The following is a 20506-nucleotide window of genomic DNA, read 5'->3' on the forward strand; positions in this document are numbered from 1 at the left end:
AATCCATAGTTTTCATTTCAAAGTAGAATTACAAGTTCAGGTATCCATATCACATTCCACAATTTCAATATATAAAACTACACATTATGTCATATGTGTTATATCAAAACATGGTACCTATGTATTATTGTATTACAATAATACATAACACAATAATACATATTATATAACATTATATTATATACACATATACACAATATATTATAGAATTACATTGTAGCTTATGTAATATCACATCATATATTATATATATTATATTATGCTATATGTATTCTATATTATGTAAGGTGCACATCTTATAAAATATGCATATATAATGTACACTATACATATATTTTATGTTGTACAATATACATATAATTGTTTTTTGAATTAGCATGTTGTTAATATGGAAATGTACATGTACACAATGTATTTTGAACAAATTCACTTCCTCTATTATATTCCTATTGCTTCCCTCTTTCATCCCATCTGTTTTCAAAGTATTTGATGGGATTCATCATGCTGTTGTTGTGTTTGTTAGTAATGCCCTTCAGCCCCCTTACCCATCACAATCCTAACTTTTCCTCTCCTCCTTGTGATCACCTGCTTGTCACCTGTTATATTTATTACCAGTTACCACTGCTATTGCTCCAAAATCTTATTTAAGTTTTTGTTTCTGGGTTTTCTTTCTTTGTGGTGCTAGGGATTTGCCCCAAATTCTTGTGCATGCTAAGTGCTGTACCACTGAAGACATATTTAGCTCATCAGTCAATTTTTTTCCAAACTCAGGGCCTGGGCACTGTCCCTGAGATTTTTTTTTTTTGTAAAGCTATCGGTGTCCAGTATATCTACAGCTCTTCTTCCAGCTTTTTGGTGGTCAACTGGAGATAAGAGTCTCCTGGACTTTCCTGCCTGGGCTGGCTTTCAAGTGTGATCCTCAGATCTCAGTTTTCCTGAGTTGCTAGATTATAGGGGTGAGTCATCTTCAGCCTGCTTGACTACTAATGTTTTTGTGATATAAGTGTTGTTCTTCTTAATACACATGCTGAATGCTTGAGCTAAATCTTGAATATTCTTTAGCCTGTTTATGTGTTCGTTGAAGTTTTTGCCATTCATAAAGTGCAAGTAACTAGTTAGAGCTTCACTCTACAAACTCTTAATGTATTGGTGATGACATTTAGGCACTGGTTACTGCTTGCCTTCCTAACCATTCCAGAGGTTGCAGTCTGAAGGACTGCAGTTTGAAGCCAGCCAGGGAAGGTAAGTCTGTGAGACTTTTATTTCCATTAACCAACCTCCACTTCTAGCATTTTGCTGGTTATTTGGATTGAAGGGCCTCATGGACTTCCTGTTAGGTCTGGCTTTGATCCAAGATCTTCGACTGTGGTCTCCTGAGTAGCTAGGATTACAGGTGAGAGCCGCTGGTGCTCAGTATAGGTGTTTGAGATGAAGCACTGGGTAAGCAGGCACCGCTTCCTGTGCCAGACCACTTGGTACATGAAACTTGGCAATTTTGTGTAGATTTTCTTCCACTCCAGGAGGTCTTGTATTTTTTCCTGGGTTCCACATAACTTGGAATAGATGCATTCACCAATATACTGGTTTAGTTGTTGTGATGGGTTCTGGCTAACTTCCTGCTCTTTACCTTAAACTACAATCCTCTTGAGCTCTGCTTTTTGAATAGCCAAGATTACATGTTTGGCTAGCCCACTGTATCTGTCTAGGATAGGTTGTTGGTTTTGTTTTGTTTTTGTTTTCTTTTGGCTGGTCCTGCAGCTTGAACTCTGGACCTGGGCACTGTCCCTGATCCTCTTTGTGCTCAAGGCTAGCACTCTACTACATAGCCACAGTGGAACTTCCAAAGGATGAGTATTTTTAACTAGCCAATAGTGATACAATTTGCTTACAACTTTATTGCTGCATACATGCTTTATGTGTCATCTTTCCAGTTTGTAATTTCTAGACATTTACTTTCTTGCTGATTCTCTTGTGTTGATAGTTGTTGGAATTCATTTATTTCTTAACATATGGACTTGCTTTGAGTAGTGTTTTCTTGAACTCCAATATTTCCAAATTCCCAAATATTTTCATAATGCCAATCATATAACCAAGTGCATCCTGAGCATAAGCCAGAAATGAAGCTTTTTTTTTTATCATCACACTGTATTTTGTTTCTCCTTGCATTATTTAAAAAAAACTAGTACACTGTATTTAGAGAAACTGTAGTTTTGCTAAATGCATAAATAAGCACTTTATGTCATTTATGTGTCTGCAGAAACATCCTCTGTGATGCTCTGTGCTTCCACCTTCCACTCCTGTGACTCAGTCTCTAATTTCATGAGACAGACTTCTACTTGGCCATAGATTTCAAAATTTTAATTTCTATAAATTTTGTAAATTCTAATTATGCTACTTAAAAAATGAGCTCTTACTCATTTTTTTTTTTTTTTTTTTTTTTTTTTTTGGCCAGTCCTGGGGCTTGGACTCAGGGCCTGAGCACTGTCCCTGGCTTCTTCCCGCTCAAGGCTAGCACTCTGCCTCTTGAGCCACAGCGCCGCTTCTGGCCGTTTTCTGTATATGTGGTGCTGGGGAATCGAACCTAGGGCCTCGTGTATCCGAGGCAGGCACTCTTGCCACTAGGCTATATCCCCAACCCATCTTACTCATTTTTGATTGAATTATTGTTAACAATGTTTATACACTTTCCAACATTAAAATACTTTAAATAATATTTGAATTAATATCATCTTAGGAATTCATTTTCTAAATTGTAACCATCAAAAGTATGTATTTCATCAAGGCTGTGTAACCCAAGACTCAAACACTATAAGAAATTGTAGAATTTGTTATACTTACATTTCTGGCAGTTAATTATATCTTTCTATTAGTCATTTACAGTGATTCTTAGAGCTATAATTTGAAAATGAATATTATATTGAAACTTAAATGATAAGATTCCCAGTATCCTCAGATTACAATCTTTGCTTGAGGTATTCCTCTCTAATTGATTACATGAATGGTTTCACAATTCATGCAGAGCCATTATGAATCAGGTGAGAAAGAAGGTTTGATTTTCTTTCTGTCATTGAAATGTATGTCCATAGAGCTCATAGTGTCTTTAGAATAGTGAATATGATCAATTCTTTTAGTTGATGGGAAGATTCTCTAATTTTAGTTTCCATATTTATATTATTTTTCAAATCTGTAACCAAGTTAATAAACAAAGGAGTCCATGGTAACTCATGATGAAATATCACTAATGAATCATGTATATAATGAACTTAGAGAAAACCCCAATTTTCCTTAGTGACCTTGGGAACAGGGTCTGTGGGGACCAGAGAAAGCAGTAAGTACGTTGCAAGGAGATTGTTAGGGAAACATGAAAAGTCTAATTTAAGAAATCTAGTCCTATTTCTTTTCTTTTTTGGGTTAGTCATAGGGTTTGAACTTGGGGCCTGGGTGCGATCCCTTAGCTCTTTTGCTGAAGTCTAGTGTTCTACCACTTTGAGCCACAGTGCCACTTCCCTGGTTTCTTTTCATTCATTCCTTTATTTTTCTTTTCTTTTCTTTTTTTTTTTGGCCAGTCCTGGGCCTTGGACTCAGGGCCTGAGCACCATCCCTGGCTTCTTCCCGCTCAAGGCTAGCACTCTGCCACCTGAGCCACAGCACCCATTCTGGCCATTTTCCATATGTGTGGTGCTGGGGAATCAAACCGAGAGCTTCATGTGTAGGAGGCAAGCACTCTTGCCACTAGGCCATATTCCCAGCCCCTTTTCTTTTTTTTAAAAATTTAATTTATTAATTAATTGAACACAAATTTTTTGGACAGGGTGTTGTGCAAAAAGGGTACAGTTACATAGTAGGGGAGTGTGTACATTTCTTGTGATATCTTACGCCCTGGTTTTCTTTCCCTTCTCTAGGTCAGGTAGACATATATACAATATACAATGTATCAAGAACATGTACAGTAGCCATGTGGCCGTGCCCAAGAAAATTCGCCTAGGGCTTTAAATGCAATGTCGATTTTAGACAATATGTCGACAGTAGTCTATATGAACATACATACATAGATTTTGAGCTATTGTATTCCACTGAGAGGTCAATTTTTGACCTTTATGTGTTGAGTAGTTGTTTGGTTTTAGTTACATACTGTTGGGTCACTGCCCCAATCTTGTGGGAAATACTATTTGACAAGCAGTTTTTGGTTTCACAGACTTGGTCTATACTGTCTCTCTGTCTCCCTTTCTTAACAGTCATATATCAGGGAGATCATGCCCCTTTGTTTTCTGTGTTCTAGGCTTGTCTCGCTCAATATTATTTGTTCGAGTTCTGACCATTTCCCTGTGAATAACAATATTTCACCATTCCTAATCACTATGTAGTATTCCATTGTGTATAGGTACCATATTTTTTGGATCCATTCGTCTGTGGAGGGGTATCTGGGTTGTTTCCATATTTTGGCTATTGTGAGTTGTGCTGCGATAAACATGGAAGTACAAATGTCTTTTTGATATCTTGGGGTTTGCTGTTTAGGATAGATGCCTAGGAGTGGTATGGCTGGGTTATAGGGTAGGTCTATATTGAGCTTTTTGAGAAACCTCCATATTGTTCTCCAAAGTGGTTGTACTAATTTGCACTCCCACCAACAATGGAGAAGGGTTCCTCTTTCCCCGCACCCCCTCCAGCATTTGTTGTTGCCTGAGTTCAGAGTATAGGCCATTCTAACTGGGGTGAGGTGGTATCTCAGGGTTGTTTTTATTTGCATTTCCTTTACTACCAGGGATGTTGAACATTTCCTCATATGTTTCTTTGCCATTTTTATTTCTTCTCTTATGAAGTCTCTCTTTAGCTCCTTTGCCCATTTCCTAATAGGTTTATTGGGCTTGGAGGGGCTTAGTTTTTTGAGTTCTTTGTAGATGACAGATATTAGGCCTTTGTCTGTTGCTGTGCTGGTAAATATCCTTTCCCATCTCGTTGGCTGTCTTTCTGTTTTGGTGGCTATGTCTTTAGCTGTGCAGAAACTTTTTAATTTGTAGGAGTCCCATTTGTCGAGTCTTTCCCCTATTTGTTGTGCCCCTGGGACTCTATTCAGGAAGTTCCTTCCTGTGCCTATAAGTTCTAGTGTCTTTCCTACTCTGTCCTTCAGTAGTTTCAGGGTTTCAGGTCTGATATTGAGGTCCTTGATCCATTTTGAGTTGATCTTGGTGCATGGTGATAGGCTTGGGTCTACTTTGAGTTTTCTGCATATGGCTTCCCAGTTCTCCCAGCACCAGTAGTTGAAGAGGCTATGTTTATTCCATTGTATGTCTTTAGCTCCTTTGTCGAATATCAGCTGACTGTAAGAGTGAGGTTTTATTTCTGGATCTTCAATTCTAATCCATTGGTCTTCCGATCTGTTTTTTATACCAATACCATGCTGTTTTTGTTATGATGGCCCTGTAGTAGAGCTTGGAGTCTGGTATTGTGATACCTCCTGCACTGCTTTTTTTTGCCTAGAATTGCTTTGGCTATTCTAGGTCTTTTGCTGTTCCATATGAATTTATGGATTGCTTTCTCTATTTCAGTGAAGAATGTGGCTGGGATTTTGATAGGGATTGCATTGAATTTGTATAACAATTTGGGCAATATGGCCATTTTCACTATATTGATTCTGCCTACCCATGAGCATGGGAGGTCTTTCCATCTCCTTGTGTCTTCTTTGATTTCCCTTATTAGATTTTTATAGTTTTCATTAAATAGGTCCGTCACGTCCTTGGTTAAGTTGATCCCTAGGTACTTTATTCTTTTTTTTTGGCTACTGTAAATGGAATTGTTTCCATAATTTTCTTTTCTGTTTGTATATTGCTGGTGTACAGAAAAGCTGCTGACTTTTGTGGATTGATTTTGTATCCTGCTACTTTGCCAAAATGGTTTATTAGGTGTAGGAGTTTGGGGACTGAGTTTTTTGGGTCCTTCAGATATAAGATCATGTCGTCTGCAAATAGGGATAACTTGATTTCTTCCTTGCTGATGTGGATCCCTTTGATGTCCTCCTCTTGCCTTATTGCTATGGCTAGGGATCCTAGCACTATGTTGAAAAGAAGTGGGGAGAGTGGGTACTTGTCTTGTTCCTGAGTTTAGGGGGAATGCACTTCATATCTTAATTACACTCAAGACTAAAAAAAAATAGACCTCCCCCCAAATCCTCAAAGCTACAGCAAACCAATTAATAAATGGGCTAAAGACTTAGAAACTTCTCCGAAGAAGAAATAAAAATGGCCAAGAGACACATGAAGAGATGTTCAACATCTCTGGCCATAAAAGATATGTGACTCAAAATGACACTGAGATTCCACCTCACTCTAGTTAGAATGGCCCATATGAGAACAAAAAAAACCCAACAATAACAAGTCCTGATGGAGATGTTGCCAAAATGGAATGTTTTTATACTATTGGTGGGAAAATAAAACTTTTCAAGCATTCTGGAAAGCTGTATGGAGGTTCCTCAAAAGAATAAACATAGAGCTTCCCTATGACCCAGCAATCCCACTCTTGGGCATTTATCCAATTGACCATAAACCAGGTTACACAGCATCAGCACAGGTTACAGGCATCAGCACAGCCATGTTTATTGCAGCATTGTTTACCATAGCCAAGATAGAGAATCAACCCAAATGCCCCTCTGTGGATGAATAGATCAAGAAAATTGGTATATGTACATGATGAAATCTATGCTTCCATCAGCAAGAATGTCATTGCCCCATTCATAAGGAAATGGGAGGACTTGGAAAAAATTATACTGAGAAGTAAGCCAGAGCCAAAGAAACATAGGCTACATGGTTTCCCTCAGTTGTAATAATTAGATTGTGTCTATAAATATACAGGTAAACAAAAAGAATAGTAAAAGACAAATAATGACACTTGGACATGATTACTTAAACATGAGTCTAAACTGTTGATGTATTTGATTTCTGTGCCCTTGGTACTGTATATAAATTTCTCTGATTGGGGGAGGGAAAGAGGAAGCACAGAAATGGTGGGACAAAGGGTGAACTAATTCAGGAGTGAAATCCACTAGACACTGTGTTGGAAATGAATTATACAACTTGAGGGGGGGAGGGAAGTCATGAGGGGAAAAATTGGGAGACGCTGTTCAAAAGAAATGTATTCATTACCTGACATATATTTGTAACCCTTTATACATTACTTTAATAATAAAATTAAAAAAAACTGAAGGATGGAAAAAGGAGCACAGTTTTTTTATTCTACTTTCAGTGCCTAAAGTGGGGTCTCGGAGTGGGGATATTCTCTAATAAGCATAATTGCATAAATAAAATACATGATGAATTTATTGGTTTTGATTCACTTTATTTGTGGTTGTATCAAGGGTTATTGATTCTTTTGTTGTTTCCTTGTGTATGTGTTTTGTGTTATTATTTCTGAGTCATGTGAAATTGCTAGGAAAGTCTGAAGTCAAAAGCAAAGACATATGCATAAAAACCAACGATCTTTTCATCAAATTTTTATCAAAATTTACATTGGTGAATTTCCTTATTTTCTTAGCAGCAATGAAATTCTTTTGATTGTGTTACTGAAGGCCTGTTTCACCTGCTTGTTTCTCAAGGTGTAAATGAAGGGGTTCAGCATAGGAGCAATGGAGGTGGTGAGGACAGACACACCCTTGTTGATTGCCATGGAATCCTTAGATGAAGGCTTCACATAGATGAAGATGCAGCTGCCATAGGTGATGGAAATCACAATCATATGAGAGGAGCAGGTGGAAAATGCCTTTTTCTTTTGCTTGGCAGAAGGGAATTGTAGAATGGTCCTAATGATGTATATGTAAGATAGAACTACACATAATAGAGTCATGACAAAGGTTAACACAGCACAAACTATGACGATCTGCTCTATGAGCCATGTTTCTGAGCATGAGATCTTCAGGAGGGGGTATGCATCACAGCCAAAATGGTCAATAACATTAGAGTCACAGAATTCCAGACTTAGGCCCATGGTAAGTGGTGGGAATATGATCAACAAGGCAGCTGCCCAGCAACAAAGGACAAGTCTCCTACAGATCCTGCTGTTCATGATGGTGACATAATGCAGGGGTTTGCAGATGGCCACATAGCGGTCATAGGACATGGTGGCCAGAAGAAAGAATTCTGTTACACCAAATAGATCTGTAAAAAAAAGTTGAATGGCACAATTGTTATATGTGATTGTGTTATCCCCTGTTGATAGGTTGTACAAGTATCTGGGAATACAAGCAGATGTGAATGAGATTTCTAAGAAGGAAAAATTTTGTAGGAAATAGTACATGGGCGTTTTCAGTTGTGGATCCACAATGGTGAGAGAGATGATGGTGAGGTTTCCAATCATACTCATCATGTAGGTGAGACACAGAAAGATGAAAAGCACAGCCTTGAGTTGTGGATCATCAGTCAAGCCCTGGAGGAGGAAAGTTGTGATGCTGTGATTTCTCATCATGGACTCCTGACTTCTACTCAGTCTGCACTGATAATTCAGACATTTGGTGGAGTGGCAATTAACATAGCAAGAAAACTATGAAAATAACATCATATGTATTAAAATATTGTATTTGCACATATTAACAATTAGAGTAGTAGCTTAGGTTTTATAATTCATAATTACCATGTCAAGGTAGCATTAAAAATTGAAGTATCCATATCACATTCTACAGTTTAAATATATAGCACCTTATATTATGTTATAATATATATTGTATTAAGATATATAGTACACCATAACATGTTTCCCATGTATTATATTGTTATAGCACAGTAACACTCATGTCTTTTATCACGACTTATGTACATTACATATATAATATATAGTATATGTATGTATTTTATGTTTTAGAATCTATAAATTTGTTTTATAATTAACATGTTGATAATATGGCAATGCATGTGTATGTAGTGCATTTTCCAAGAATTCATCTCTTCTTTTATATTCTTACTTCTTCCCTCTCTTCCCACCTATTTTCAAAGTATTTGATGAGACTCATCATGCTGACGTTTTGTTTGTATATATTGTCCTTCAGACTCTGTGCTCCTCAAAATCACCAGTTTCTTCCTCCCTTCCTGGTGATCACCTCCTAGACAGTCACCTCTTCCATTTATCTCCCATTGCTATTGCTCCAAAATCTTATTTAAGTTTTTGTTGCTAGTTTTTGTTTTCTTGTGGTGCTATGGATTGGCCCCAAGTTCATGAGCATGCTAAGTGCTGTGACACTGAAAACATATTATCTCCTCCATTTATTATTACCCCAAACTAAAGTGATGGCTGATTTATCTTAAAATCAGGAACAAGACAAGGATGTCTGCTCTCTCCACTCCTCTTCAACATAATACTAGAATTCCTAGCCAGAGCAATAGGCAAGAGGCAGATATAAAGAGGATCCACGTAGGGAAAGATGAAGTTAAACTCTCTCTCTTTGCAGATGACATGATCCTGTATTTAAAGAACCTCATAGACTCTACTCCCAAGTTACTTGAGCTGATCCAAAACTTTGGCAAAGTAGCAGGACATAAATTAAATCCTCAAAAATCAATTGCTTTTTTGTATGTCAGCAATGCAAAGAGTGAGGCTGAAATCAGGAAAGCAACTCCTTTTGCTATAGCCTCAAAAAACATAAAATACTTAGGAATAACCTTAACCAAAGAGGTGAAAGACCTCTATGATGAGAACTTTAAAAACACGAAAAAGGAAATTTAAGCAGAACTAAGGATATGGAAAAACCTCCCATGCTCCTGGATTGGGAGGATTAACATTGTGAAAATGGCTATATTGCCAAAGGCTATCAACAAATTCAATGCGGTACCCATCAATATCCCAACATCATTTTTTAATGAAATAGAGAAAGCAATCCAGAAATTCCTATGGAACAATAAAAGACCCAGGATAGCAAAAACAATCCTAAGCAGAAAGAACAGTGCTGGAGGGATTTCAATACCAAACTTCAAGCTGTATTACAAAGCTATAGTAAAAAAAACAGCTTGGTATTGACACAAGAACAGGCCTGAGGACCAATGGAATCGAACTGAAGACCCAGAAATGAACTAGCAGAACTATGGGCTACTTAATCTTTGATAAAGGAGCTAAAAAATAGGATGGATGAAAGACATCCTCTTCAACAAATGGTGCTGGCAAAACTGGTAGTAAACTAAAACTAGATTCTTATATATCATCCTGCACCAAAATCAATTCCCAATGGATCAAAGACCTTGAGGTAAAATCAGATACCCTGAAAACATTGCAAGAAGGAATAGGAGAAACACTTGGGCTCCTTGGCACAGGATGAAACTTTCTTTTAAAAAGGCCTAGAAACACAAGTCAAAGAAAGGTTGGACAAATAGAATTGCATCAAACTGCAGAGCTTCTGCATGGCAAAGGACATAGCTTCCAAGATAAATAGAAAGCCCACATATTGGGAGAAGATCTTTACTGGCCATATAGCAGACAAAGGCCTCATATCTAAAAAATATATAGAACTCAAAAAAATTATGTCCGTCCAAAACAAATCCTCAAAGAACCAATGGGCCCCCTCAACAGTGGGCTAAAGACCTAAAAAGAGACTTATCTGAAGAGGAAATGAGAATGGCCAAGAGGCCCATAGCCATAAAAGAAATGCAAATCAAAACAACACTGAGTTTCTCCTTTACCTCACTAAGACTGTCCATTATAAAGAAATCTAATAATAACAAATGCTGGAGAGGCTGTGGCCAAAAGGGAACCCTACTACACTGTTGGTAGGAGTGGAAACTTGTTCAACCGCTCTGGAAAGCAGTGTGGAGGTTCCTTAGAAGGATAAATACAGAGCTCCCCATGATCCAGCAGCTCCACTTTTGGGCATCTACCCAAAAGTTTACAAGCAAGAACCCAGTAAAACTACCAGCACGACTATGTTCATAGCAGCACAATTTGTCATCGCTAAAATATGGAACCAACCCAGATGCCCCTCAGTAGATGGGTGGATCAAGAAAATGTAGTACATATAAACAATGGAATTCTATGCCTCTATCATGACATTGCCCCATAGGTAAGGAGGAAATGGAAGGACTTGGGAAAAAAATCATATTAAGTGAAGTGAGCCAGACCCAAAGAAACATAGACTCTGTGGTTTCCCTTACTGGGAATAATTAGTACACGTCCTAGCAGAAGATCACAATAGCTCATAGCTATGTCCCTATGAACACCTGAGATGATGCTAAGTGAAATTAACTCCAAGTTATGGAAACAAGTGGTATATCACTGTTGTTATTTTCAACATACCATGTGAAATGCTATTTTCATTTGCCTTTCTTCTACATGGCTTTTTCCCTAATGTCACTGTAACTGATTTTAGTACCCTGGATATTGTATATATGTGTATTGGAACTAGGGAAGGGAAAAGGAATATCAAAATCGAGAGACAAAGGATAAAAAGACAAACCAATGCAACAGAAATACTTACAAAACTATATGGTATAAACTAACTGTACAACTCATGGGGGGAGGGAAATGGGGAGGGAGAGGCAGGGGAAAAATGGGGGAGGAGGTAACAAGTTGGATAAAAAATGTACTCACTGCTTTACATAGGAAACTGTAACCCCTTTGTACATCACTTTGACAATAAAGAAATGAAAAAAAACCAAACCAAACCAAATCCTGATGGCTGTTTTTTTTCAGTTTGTGCAGGTGTTGGTGCTTAAACTCAGTTCCTGGCAATGTCCCTGAGCTTTAGTTTCAGTAAGGCTGGTACTGTCCATTAGAGCCACAGCACTATTTCCAGCTTTTTGGTGGTTAACTAGAGATTAGAGTCTCATGGCTTTCCTGCCTGGGCTGGCTTTGAAGTGTGATACTCATCTCTCAATTTTCCCAAGATTATACGTGTAAGCTATCTGTGCTTGGCTTGAATGCTAGTGTTTTTGTGATATGAAGTGTTCTTCCTAAGGCACAGGTGGAGTGCCTAAGTGGAATCTTGAATTTTGTTTAGCCTATTTATGTTTCCCTTGAAGTTTTGTCATTCATAAAGTGCAAGTAAATAGTTGAGCTTCACTCTACAAACTCTTTATGTATTGTTGAAGATGTTTAGGTCTAGATTAATGCCAGTGGCTAATGCTTGCCTTCTTAACTCTTCAGAATGTAGTAAATGTAAGGATGGCCATTTGAGTCCATCCAGGGCAGGTGCATCTGTGAGACTCTCAATTCCATTAAACAATCAAAACCTGGTTTGGCTCAAGCCAAACCTTCACTTCCAGCATTTTTCTGGTTAATTGGATTTTTTTTTTCTTATTGTCAAAGTGATGTACAGAGAAGTTACAGTTTTATACGTTAGGCCTTGGGTACATTTCTTGTACTGTTTGTTACCTCCTCCCTCATTCCTCCCTCCCCCCTGCTCGGTTAATGGGATTTTGGAGTCCCATGGACTTACTGTTTAGTCTGGTTTTGAACTCAGATCCTCAGATCTTGGCCACTTGAGTGGCTAGGATGATAGTTGAGAGCCACTGGTGCTCACTGCTGATGGGTGAGATGTTATACTTGCTAAGCAGGCACCAACTCAAGTGAAACAGCACATGACCCATGTCTGTCAGCAATATTGTGGATTTTCCTTCCTCCCCAGGGAGTATATTTTTTTCTTGGGTACTATGTTTCCAACAGAGCTTGGAATAGAAGCATTCACCAATATACCGTTTTATTTGTTGAGATGGGTTCTGGCTAACTTTCTTCCATTTACCCTAAAGAACAATCTTCTGGAGTCTGCTTTCTGAATAACTGAAATTACAGGTGTGGCCTGCCTTTTGTGTCTACAATGGGTATTTTTAACCAGGCAATGGTGATACAATTTTCTCACAACTTATCTTATTGCTGCATACATGTTTTACTTGTCATCTTTCCAGTTTGTAATTTCTAGACACTTATTTTCTTGCTGATGTCTCTCCTGCGTTGATAGCTATTTGAATTCATTTCTTTCTTAACATGCACACTTTCTTTGAGTAGTGTTTTCTTGAACTCTAAATAAATTTTTTCAAGTTCCCAAATATCCTCATAATGGCAACCATATATGTACCCTGAGCAGTCAGAAATGCAACTTTTGATCTTCATATTTTATTTTGTTTCTCTCATGTATTCTTTACAAACTAACATATTGCAATTAGAGAACCTATAATTTTTGCCAGATAAAGAAACAAGCACATTATGTCAATTATCTGTCTTCAGAAATATTCCCTCTTCCATTCCTGTGCCTCAGTCTCTAATTCCACTAGAAATACACATGCATGGCCATTGGTTTCTAATTTTTAATTTCAGGGAATTTTGCAGCATTCAAATTATGGTATTTTTAAGTGACTTCTTATTCAGTTTTGCTTAAGATTATTGCATTAATGCCTATACACTTTCCAACATTAAGTATGCTAAAATAATGCTTAAATTAATATTAACTTAGGAATTCCTTTTTAAAATTGTAACATTCAGGAAAGGTGTATTTATTCAAGGCTTATGTAACCCAAGTTTCAAATACTGTAACAAATGATAGAATTTATTATACTTACATTTCTGGAAGTTAAATGTATCTTTCTATTATTGGTTACAATTATTCTTAGAAGTATAATTTAAAAATGAATATTATGTTGAACACTAACATATGATTTACAGTAGCATATGAATACCATGCTTGCTTGAGATTTTTCTCTGTAATTGGTTGTGTGAACTTTTTCTCCATCCATGTAGAGTCAACATCCATCAGGGCGGAAACAGCTTTTGTTTTCTCTCTATCATTGAAAAGTGAGTCCACAGAGCTTGTACTACCTTTGGAATAATGGGTATTAGGATTTCTTTTGCAGTGGGAAGATTCTCTAATTTTAGGCTCCATATTTATATTATTTGCTAAATTTGTAACCAAAGGGGTCCATGATAACTCATGTTGTAAAATCACTAATGAATTATATATATAATGAACTTAGGGAAAAACCCAATTTTCCTTAGTAGCCATGGGAACAAGGCCTGTGGAGACCAGAGAAAGCACTAGGAGCACAGCACAGAGATTGTTAGGGAAACATTAAGAATCTAATTAAAAAATATAGTCTTGTTTCTTTTCTTTCTTTTTTTTTTTTGGTGGGGGGTGTTGGTCATGGGGTTTGAACTTGTGCCCTGGATGCTATCCCTTAGCTCTTTTGCTCAAGGCTAGTGTTTTACCACCTTAAGCCACAGTGCCACTTCCTCGATTTCTTTTCATTCATTCCTTTCTTGTAAGACAGCTAAAAGATCTAGGTCTCCTTGCTGGCTTTATCAGTGTGTTTGACAGTGAATAAATTCCATGTTCATAATTCAAAACTACCATTTGGTTGTACTTTCATTATGTTCTCATAATTTTAACTATACAGTCTTTTCCATCAAAATTCATATTTCACTCCACATTTCTGGATTTAGGAACTAGGAAATCCAAAAGATAGGAGAAACACATTTTTCATGCATTCACATACTTGATAATTAAAACTTAAACTAAGAATCCTCTGACTATTGGAAATCCACATGATTTGAAATCCATTCTTTGGATTTCAAATTTTGACTTTATCATTTCTGAATTTTACATAGATTCCTTATTTCACTTTGTAGTATTTCACTTCTAGTTTGCTGTGGATATATGTCATGAATGTTGAATTTTTATTATTTATTTATTTATTTATTTTTTAGGGCTCCGGGACCAACGATCACCAGCTGTCCAAACACCAGGAAATTATGCCTCCAAAATCTCTTGATGTCAACTCTGCACACAGACAATGAATGCTGAATTTTTAAAGGCTTATTTTCACATACAAAATTTAAAAGAGTTAAATAAACACTTTGGTTAGAATAAAAAAATTGACTTTACCATTTCTCCTGGAAACAGAATTACAGCAGATTTTTCTTTATGAAAATGTCATGTGTTAAACAAATTTATTTTTCAATATCAGTAGCATAAAGCTTGAAGTTCATTTAATATATACATATGCTTATTCACATCATTTGTACTCAACAACCTCTAATTTTATGTAGTTATTGTATTATAAATATGTAGTATAAATGTTGATATATGCATGTGATTTAGAATGATTAAGTCAAACAGCTCTTTTTTTCTTTATTTTGGATGAGAAATTTGAATTTACTTAGTTGTTTTGTAATGTGTGAGACATTGTCTCTGAGTACATTCAACCTGCTTGTCAGTAGATGTCAAAATTTATTACTCTTGTCCAACTGAAACTTTGTGTTCTCTGACCCGCAACAGCAGAATGAATATTAGTGTTTGCCTCTGGCTGTGAAAAGAGATAAATGATGAGTAATTGCTAATGAGTGCGAGGTTCTTTTTGGGGTGATGAAAGTGTTCTAAACTTAGATTATGTTGAGACATATAACTTTGTGAATATTACTAAAATGATTTAATTGGACAAGTATAATTTATACTTCAATTTTGTGGCCTATAAATTACATACAAATAAATGATGTTTTGTTATTTAACTTTGTATTGCCTGTTCTTAAGATGTACAATATGTTAATAATATACATAGAATTGTGACAAGGTCTCAAAGATCAAAGGACCTTAAAATTCAGAGTCTTTGTGCCTTAGCCTCTACCCAGTTTATAATATTTCATTTAAAAATTATTTAATTGTTATTACAAAGGTGATATACAGACAGGCTGGAATTATATATTTCAGGTAAAGAGAATATTCCTCTTTCTTTCTTTCTTTTTCTTTTTTTTGATTGGTCAAGGGGTTTGAACTCTAGGCCTGGCATTGTCCCTGAGCTCTTCAGCTCCAGGCTAGTGCTCTATGACTTGAGCTCCACTTCCGGTGTTTTGGTGGTTAATTGGAGGTAAGAATCTCACGGACTTTTTGTCTGTGCTGGCTTTGAACCATGATCCTCAGATCTCAGCCTCCTGACTAGCTAGGATTACAGATGTGAGCTACTGGTGCCTGGCCAAGAGATTATTTCTTTTTGAATAACGTCACCCTGTCCCTTCCTCTCTCCTGTGTTTTTCCCTCCCATCTGCAACTGCAAGTTGTGTAGTTCATTTTCAACATAGTGTTTGGTGAGTACCACTGCTGCATTTGTTTACTTTTTGTGCCTCCATTTCTGTTCCTCCTCTTACACTCCCAATGAGATACAAATGAACAAACAAGATAAAAGAAAAAGAAAACACAAAAACCCCCAAACAGAAAAACCTTGCTTCCTTTTCCTGGAGTTCTTTTTTTTTTTTTTTTTTTTTCCTAGTGAGTATAATTGTTACATTAGCTCATCCTTTGTTCTGTTTCTGTGATTCCCTTCCCCTTCTATGGATCAGATAAACTTATATACAGCACAAAGGGTATAGAAGACTAAAACAAAAAAGACATAACTGCAAACAGAACATAATAAAAGCCTCTTGTTTACAATTCTTATAATTTGGAGTTCATTTTAATAAATATTATTTTGTATAGTTTGATGTACATAGGCATGTTCCTCTCTTAATACTACCCTCTTTTGGTCTCACTGTGTGTGAATGCCTAGACTCCTGTGTCATTTATCATGCCCTCATGTGTTTTGGATCTATTGTTAGCATATGACACAAACATGTGCCATTTGTCTGTTTTTACTTGGCTTACCACACTTAACATGATTTGTTCTCTGTCCATCCATTCCCATACAAATGACGTAATTTTATTATTTCTAAAGGTAGTCTGAAATTCCTTGTGTACAAGTTCAACATTTTTGGAATAATTCAACTGTTGTAGGGCATCTGGGCTGTTTCCACAACTTGGCTATTGTGAATAGTGCAGCAATGAACATGGATGTTCAAGTGTCTTTACAATATCATAGCTTGTGATGATATGATTAAGTGCCTCACAGTGGTAATGGTGGTTGAAGGGAGATCTTAGTATAGTTTTTTGAGGAACTTCCAGGCTGCTGTCCAGAGTGGTTGTATTATTTTACATTCCCACACAGTACAATAGTTTCTCTTTTCCTCACATCCCTGCCAACACTTGTTGTTTCAGGATATTATAATATTGTCCTAATGGTGTGAGATGGAATCCCACTAAAATGTCAGGGATGGAAGAAGGACCAGGTTTTTTTGAGCTTTCTGTTCTATCCTCAGTGCCAACAGTAGGGCCAGTTATTAAAAATATTCTCCAATAAGCAAAGTAACTCAAATAAAAACATGATGAATTTATTGGTTTTGTTTCACATTATTTGTGATTTTGCGAAGGATTACTGATAGGTGAAGTCATTCTGCTACTTCCTTGTCTGAGTGTAGTGTGTATCTGTGAGTGTGTGTGTTTTTCTGAGTCATCTTGAAATTGCTAGGAAAGGATGAGGTAAAACTCCAGAGATTCATGCATAGGAACAAATGATCTTTTCATCAAAAATATGTATTTGCATTGGTGAATTTCCTTATTTTCTTAACAACAGTGAAATACTTTTCATTATGTTATTGAAGGCCTGTTTCACCTGCTTGTTTCTCAAGCTGTAAATGAACGGGTTCAGCGTAGGTGTGATGGAGATGTTGAGGATGGACACACCCTTGTTACTTGCCATGGAATCCTTGGCTGAAAGCTTCACATAGATGAAGATGCAGCTGCCATAGGTGATGGAAATTACGATCATGTGGGAAGAGCAGGTGGAAAATGTCTTCTTCCTTTGCTTGGCAGAAGGGAATTGTAGAATGGTCTTAATGATGTATATGTAAGATAGAACTAAGGCTAAATGGTAGAAATACAAAGCCAGCTGTCCAGCATCAAAGGACACAGATCCTGCTGCTCATGATAGTCAGATAATGCAGGAGTTTGCAGATGGCCATGTAGTGGTCAGAGGACATAGTGGCCAGCAGAAAGAATTCAGTTATACCAAAGAGATCAGTATAAAAATTCATTGATGAAATTCATTGATGTGATTGTGTTGTACCCTGTTGGTAGGTTGTACAAGTATCTGGGAATGCAAGCAGATGTGGATGGGATTTCTAAGAAGGAAAAATTTTGTAGGAAATAGTACATGGGAGTTTTCAGTTGTGGATCCACGATGGTGAGAGAGATGATGGTGAGGTTTCCAGTTATACTCAGCATGTAGGTGAGACACAGAAAGAAGAAAAGCACAGCCTTGAGTTGTGGGTCATCAGTCAGGCCCTGGAGGAGGAAAGTTGTGATGGTGTGATTTCTCATCATCCACTCCTGACTTCTACTTAGTCTGCAGTGAAAATTCAGATATGTGGGTGGAATAGTAATTAACAGAGCAATAAAACTATGAAAATAATGTCACTTGTATTACAATGTTGTATTTACATATATCCTCAATTATGGAAGTGTTTAGGTTTTATAATTAATAGTTGTAGTTTCAAGGTAGAGTAAAAATTTAAGAGTGCATATTATATTTCACAATTTAAATATATAATACTATATATTATGTTACAATAAATATTATAATATATAAAATTTTACCTGATGATGTTATTATTTTATAACACAGTAATGCATATATTATGTCATAACATAGAATACATTATATTATAGTATATTACACTATATATTATGTATTTATTATGTAATATGGTCACATATTTACTTGTATAATATAGTATAGGAATATATTTTATATTGAACAATAAATGTAATTGTATTTTTAATTAGCATATGTTAATAATATGGAAATTTACATGTACACAGTCAATTTTTAACCAATTGCCCTCCTCCATTATATTCACATTTATTCCCTGTTTTTCCCAACTTTTTTCAAAGCATTTGGTGGGATTCATGAAGCTGACATCATGTTCACAGGTAATGTCCTTCAGTTCCCTTTGCCCCTCAGAGTCCCCGTTTTTCCTCTCTTTCTGGTGATCGCCTTTTAGATAGTCACCTCTTATTTTTATTTTCAATTGCTCTTGCTCCAAAATGTTATTTAGTTTATTGTTTCTATGTTTTTGTTTCTTGTGGTGCTAGGGATTGGCCTCAAGTTTCTTGTGCACGCTAAGTGCTGTACTGAAGGGATATTTAGTTTCTCAATTAATTTTTTCCCCAAACAAAATTAACTGGTAGTTTTTTCTTTTGTGTGGATCCTGGGACTTGAACTCAGGGCCAGAGCATTGTCTCTGAGCTTTTTTTTTCTTCTTTTGGTGTGTGTTAAGCTAGCACTGTGTGCTAGAGCCATACCTCTGCTTCTAGTGTTCTGCTGGTTTATTGGAAATAAGAGCCCCAGTGACTTTCCTGCCTGGGCTGGCTTTGAACTGTGACCTTCAGAACTCAGCTTCCTGAGTTTCTAGATTATAGGTGTGATACATCTATGACTGGCTTGGTTGCTAATGTTTTTAATAATATGAAATGTTCTTTTTAAGACAGAAGTTGAATGCTTAAGCTGAATCTTGAATTTTCTTTAGCCTATTTGTTTTTCCCATGGAACTTTGTCATTCACAAAATGCAAGTATATTACAAGTAGTTTGAATTTCACTCTACAAACTCTTCATGTATTGGTCAGATGTTGAGGTCTAGACTTGTGCTGGCTAAAGGATTCAATCCTAATAATTCAGTGGTTCTAATCTTACAAGCGTAGTTCAAAGACAGCCAGGGCAGGTAAGTCTGTGAGACTCTTATTTCCAGTTAACCAGCAGAAAGCTGGAGGAGGATCCTTGGCAGAAACCAAATCTCTTCTAGCATTTTTCTGGTTCATTGGATCTAAGCGTCTCATGGACATTCTGCATTTGAACCAAGATCCTCATATTGTGGCCTCCTGAGTAGTGAGCATTGCAGATGGGAGCCACTGTGGTCAGTACTGGCATTTGAGAGGTTGTACTTGGTAAGCAGGGCAGACCTCAAGTGAAATGAGACCAGACCCATGACTCTCAGCATTTTTTTGTGTTAGTTTTTTCTTTACTCCCATAAGGTCTTGTATTTTTCCCTAGGTACTATGTTTCCTACATAGCTTGAAATAGAAGCATTCACCATTACATGGGTTTATTTGTTGAGAAGGGCTCTGGCTATGTTTCTGCCTTTCACCTGCAGCTACAATCCTCTTGATCTCTGCATTCTAAACACCTGACATTAAAGGTGTGAGCCATTATGTTTGTGTACAATGGACATTTAAAACTATGAAATATTAATAGAATTCTCTGAACACTTACCTTATTGCTTCATATGTGTTTTATATTCATCATTCCAATTGGTAATATGTAGACACTTTCTTTCTTGTTGATGTCTCTTGTGTTTATAGCTGTTTGCATTCATTTATTTTTTTTTAACATATGCACTTTCTTTGAGCTGTATTTTCTTGAACTCCAAATATGATTTCCAATTTTCCAAATATCTTCGTAATGTCAATCATATAACCAAATGCACCCTAAGCATAAGTCAGAACTTTTGCTCATTCAATTTTATTTTGTTTCTACCACATGTTGTTTAAAAGCTATTACAGTGTGGTTAGATAACTGGTATTTTGTGCTAGATACAGTAATAAGCCCTTTATGTCAATTATGTCTGCAGAAATATTCCCTCCAAGCTTCTGGGCTTCTACCTTCCTCCTTTGTTTCAGTTTACAGTTCCACA

At 36.7% G+C, this 20506-nt stretch overlaps 1 protein-coding gene, 1 non-coding gene and 1 pseudogene across 2 annotated transcripts; all 3 read right to left on the bottom strand.

Moving 5' to 3' along the window:
* Positions 1-7512: 7512 nt before the first annotated feature.
* LOC125363406 (olfactory receptor 6C2-like) lies at positions 7513-8448 on the bottom strand. The gene has a single exon (XM_048362602.1). The coding sequence runs from the start codon at positions 8446-8448 to the stop codon at positions 7513-7515; it is 936 nt and encodes a 311-aa protein (XP_048218559.1).
* Positions 8449-14655: 6207 nt separating this feature from the next.
* Positions 14656-14774, bottom strand: LOC125341631. Its single transcript, XR_007209029.1, has one exon. It is a non-coding gene; the product is annotated as a U11 spliceosomal RNA (small nuclear RNA).
* A 2598-nt stretch (positions 14775-17372) lies between these two features.
* LOC125354447 lies at positions 17373-18136 on the bottom strand (annotated as a pseudogene).
* Positions 18137-20506: the final 2370 nt, after the last annotated feature.

Source organism: Perognathus longimembris, chromosome 1 (genome assembly GCF_023159225.1).
Source record: "Perognathus longimembris pacificus isolate PPM17 chromosome 1, ASM2315922v1, whole genome shotgun sequence".
NCBI lineage: Eukaryota > Metazoa > Chordata > Mammalia > Rodentia > Heteromyidae > Perognathus > Perognathus longimembris.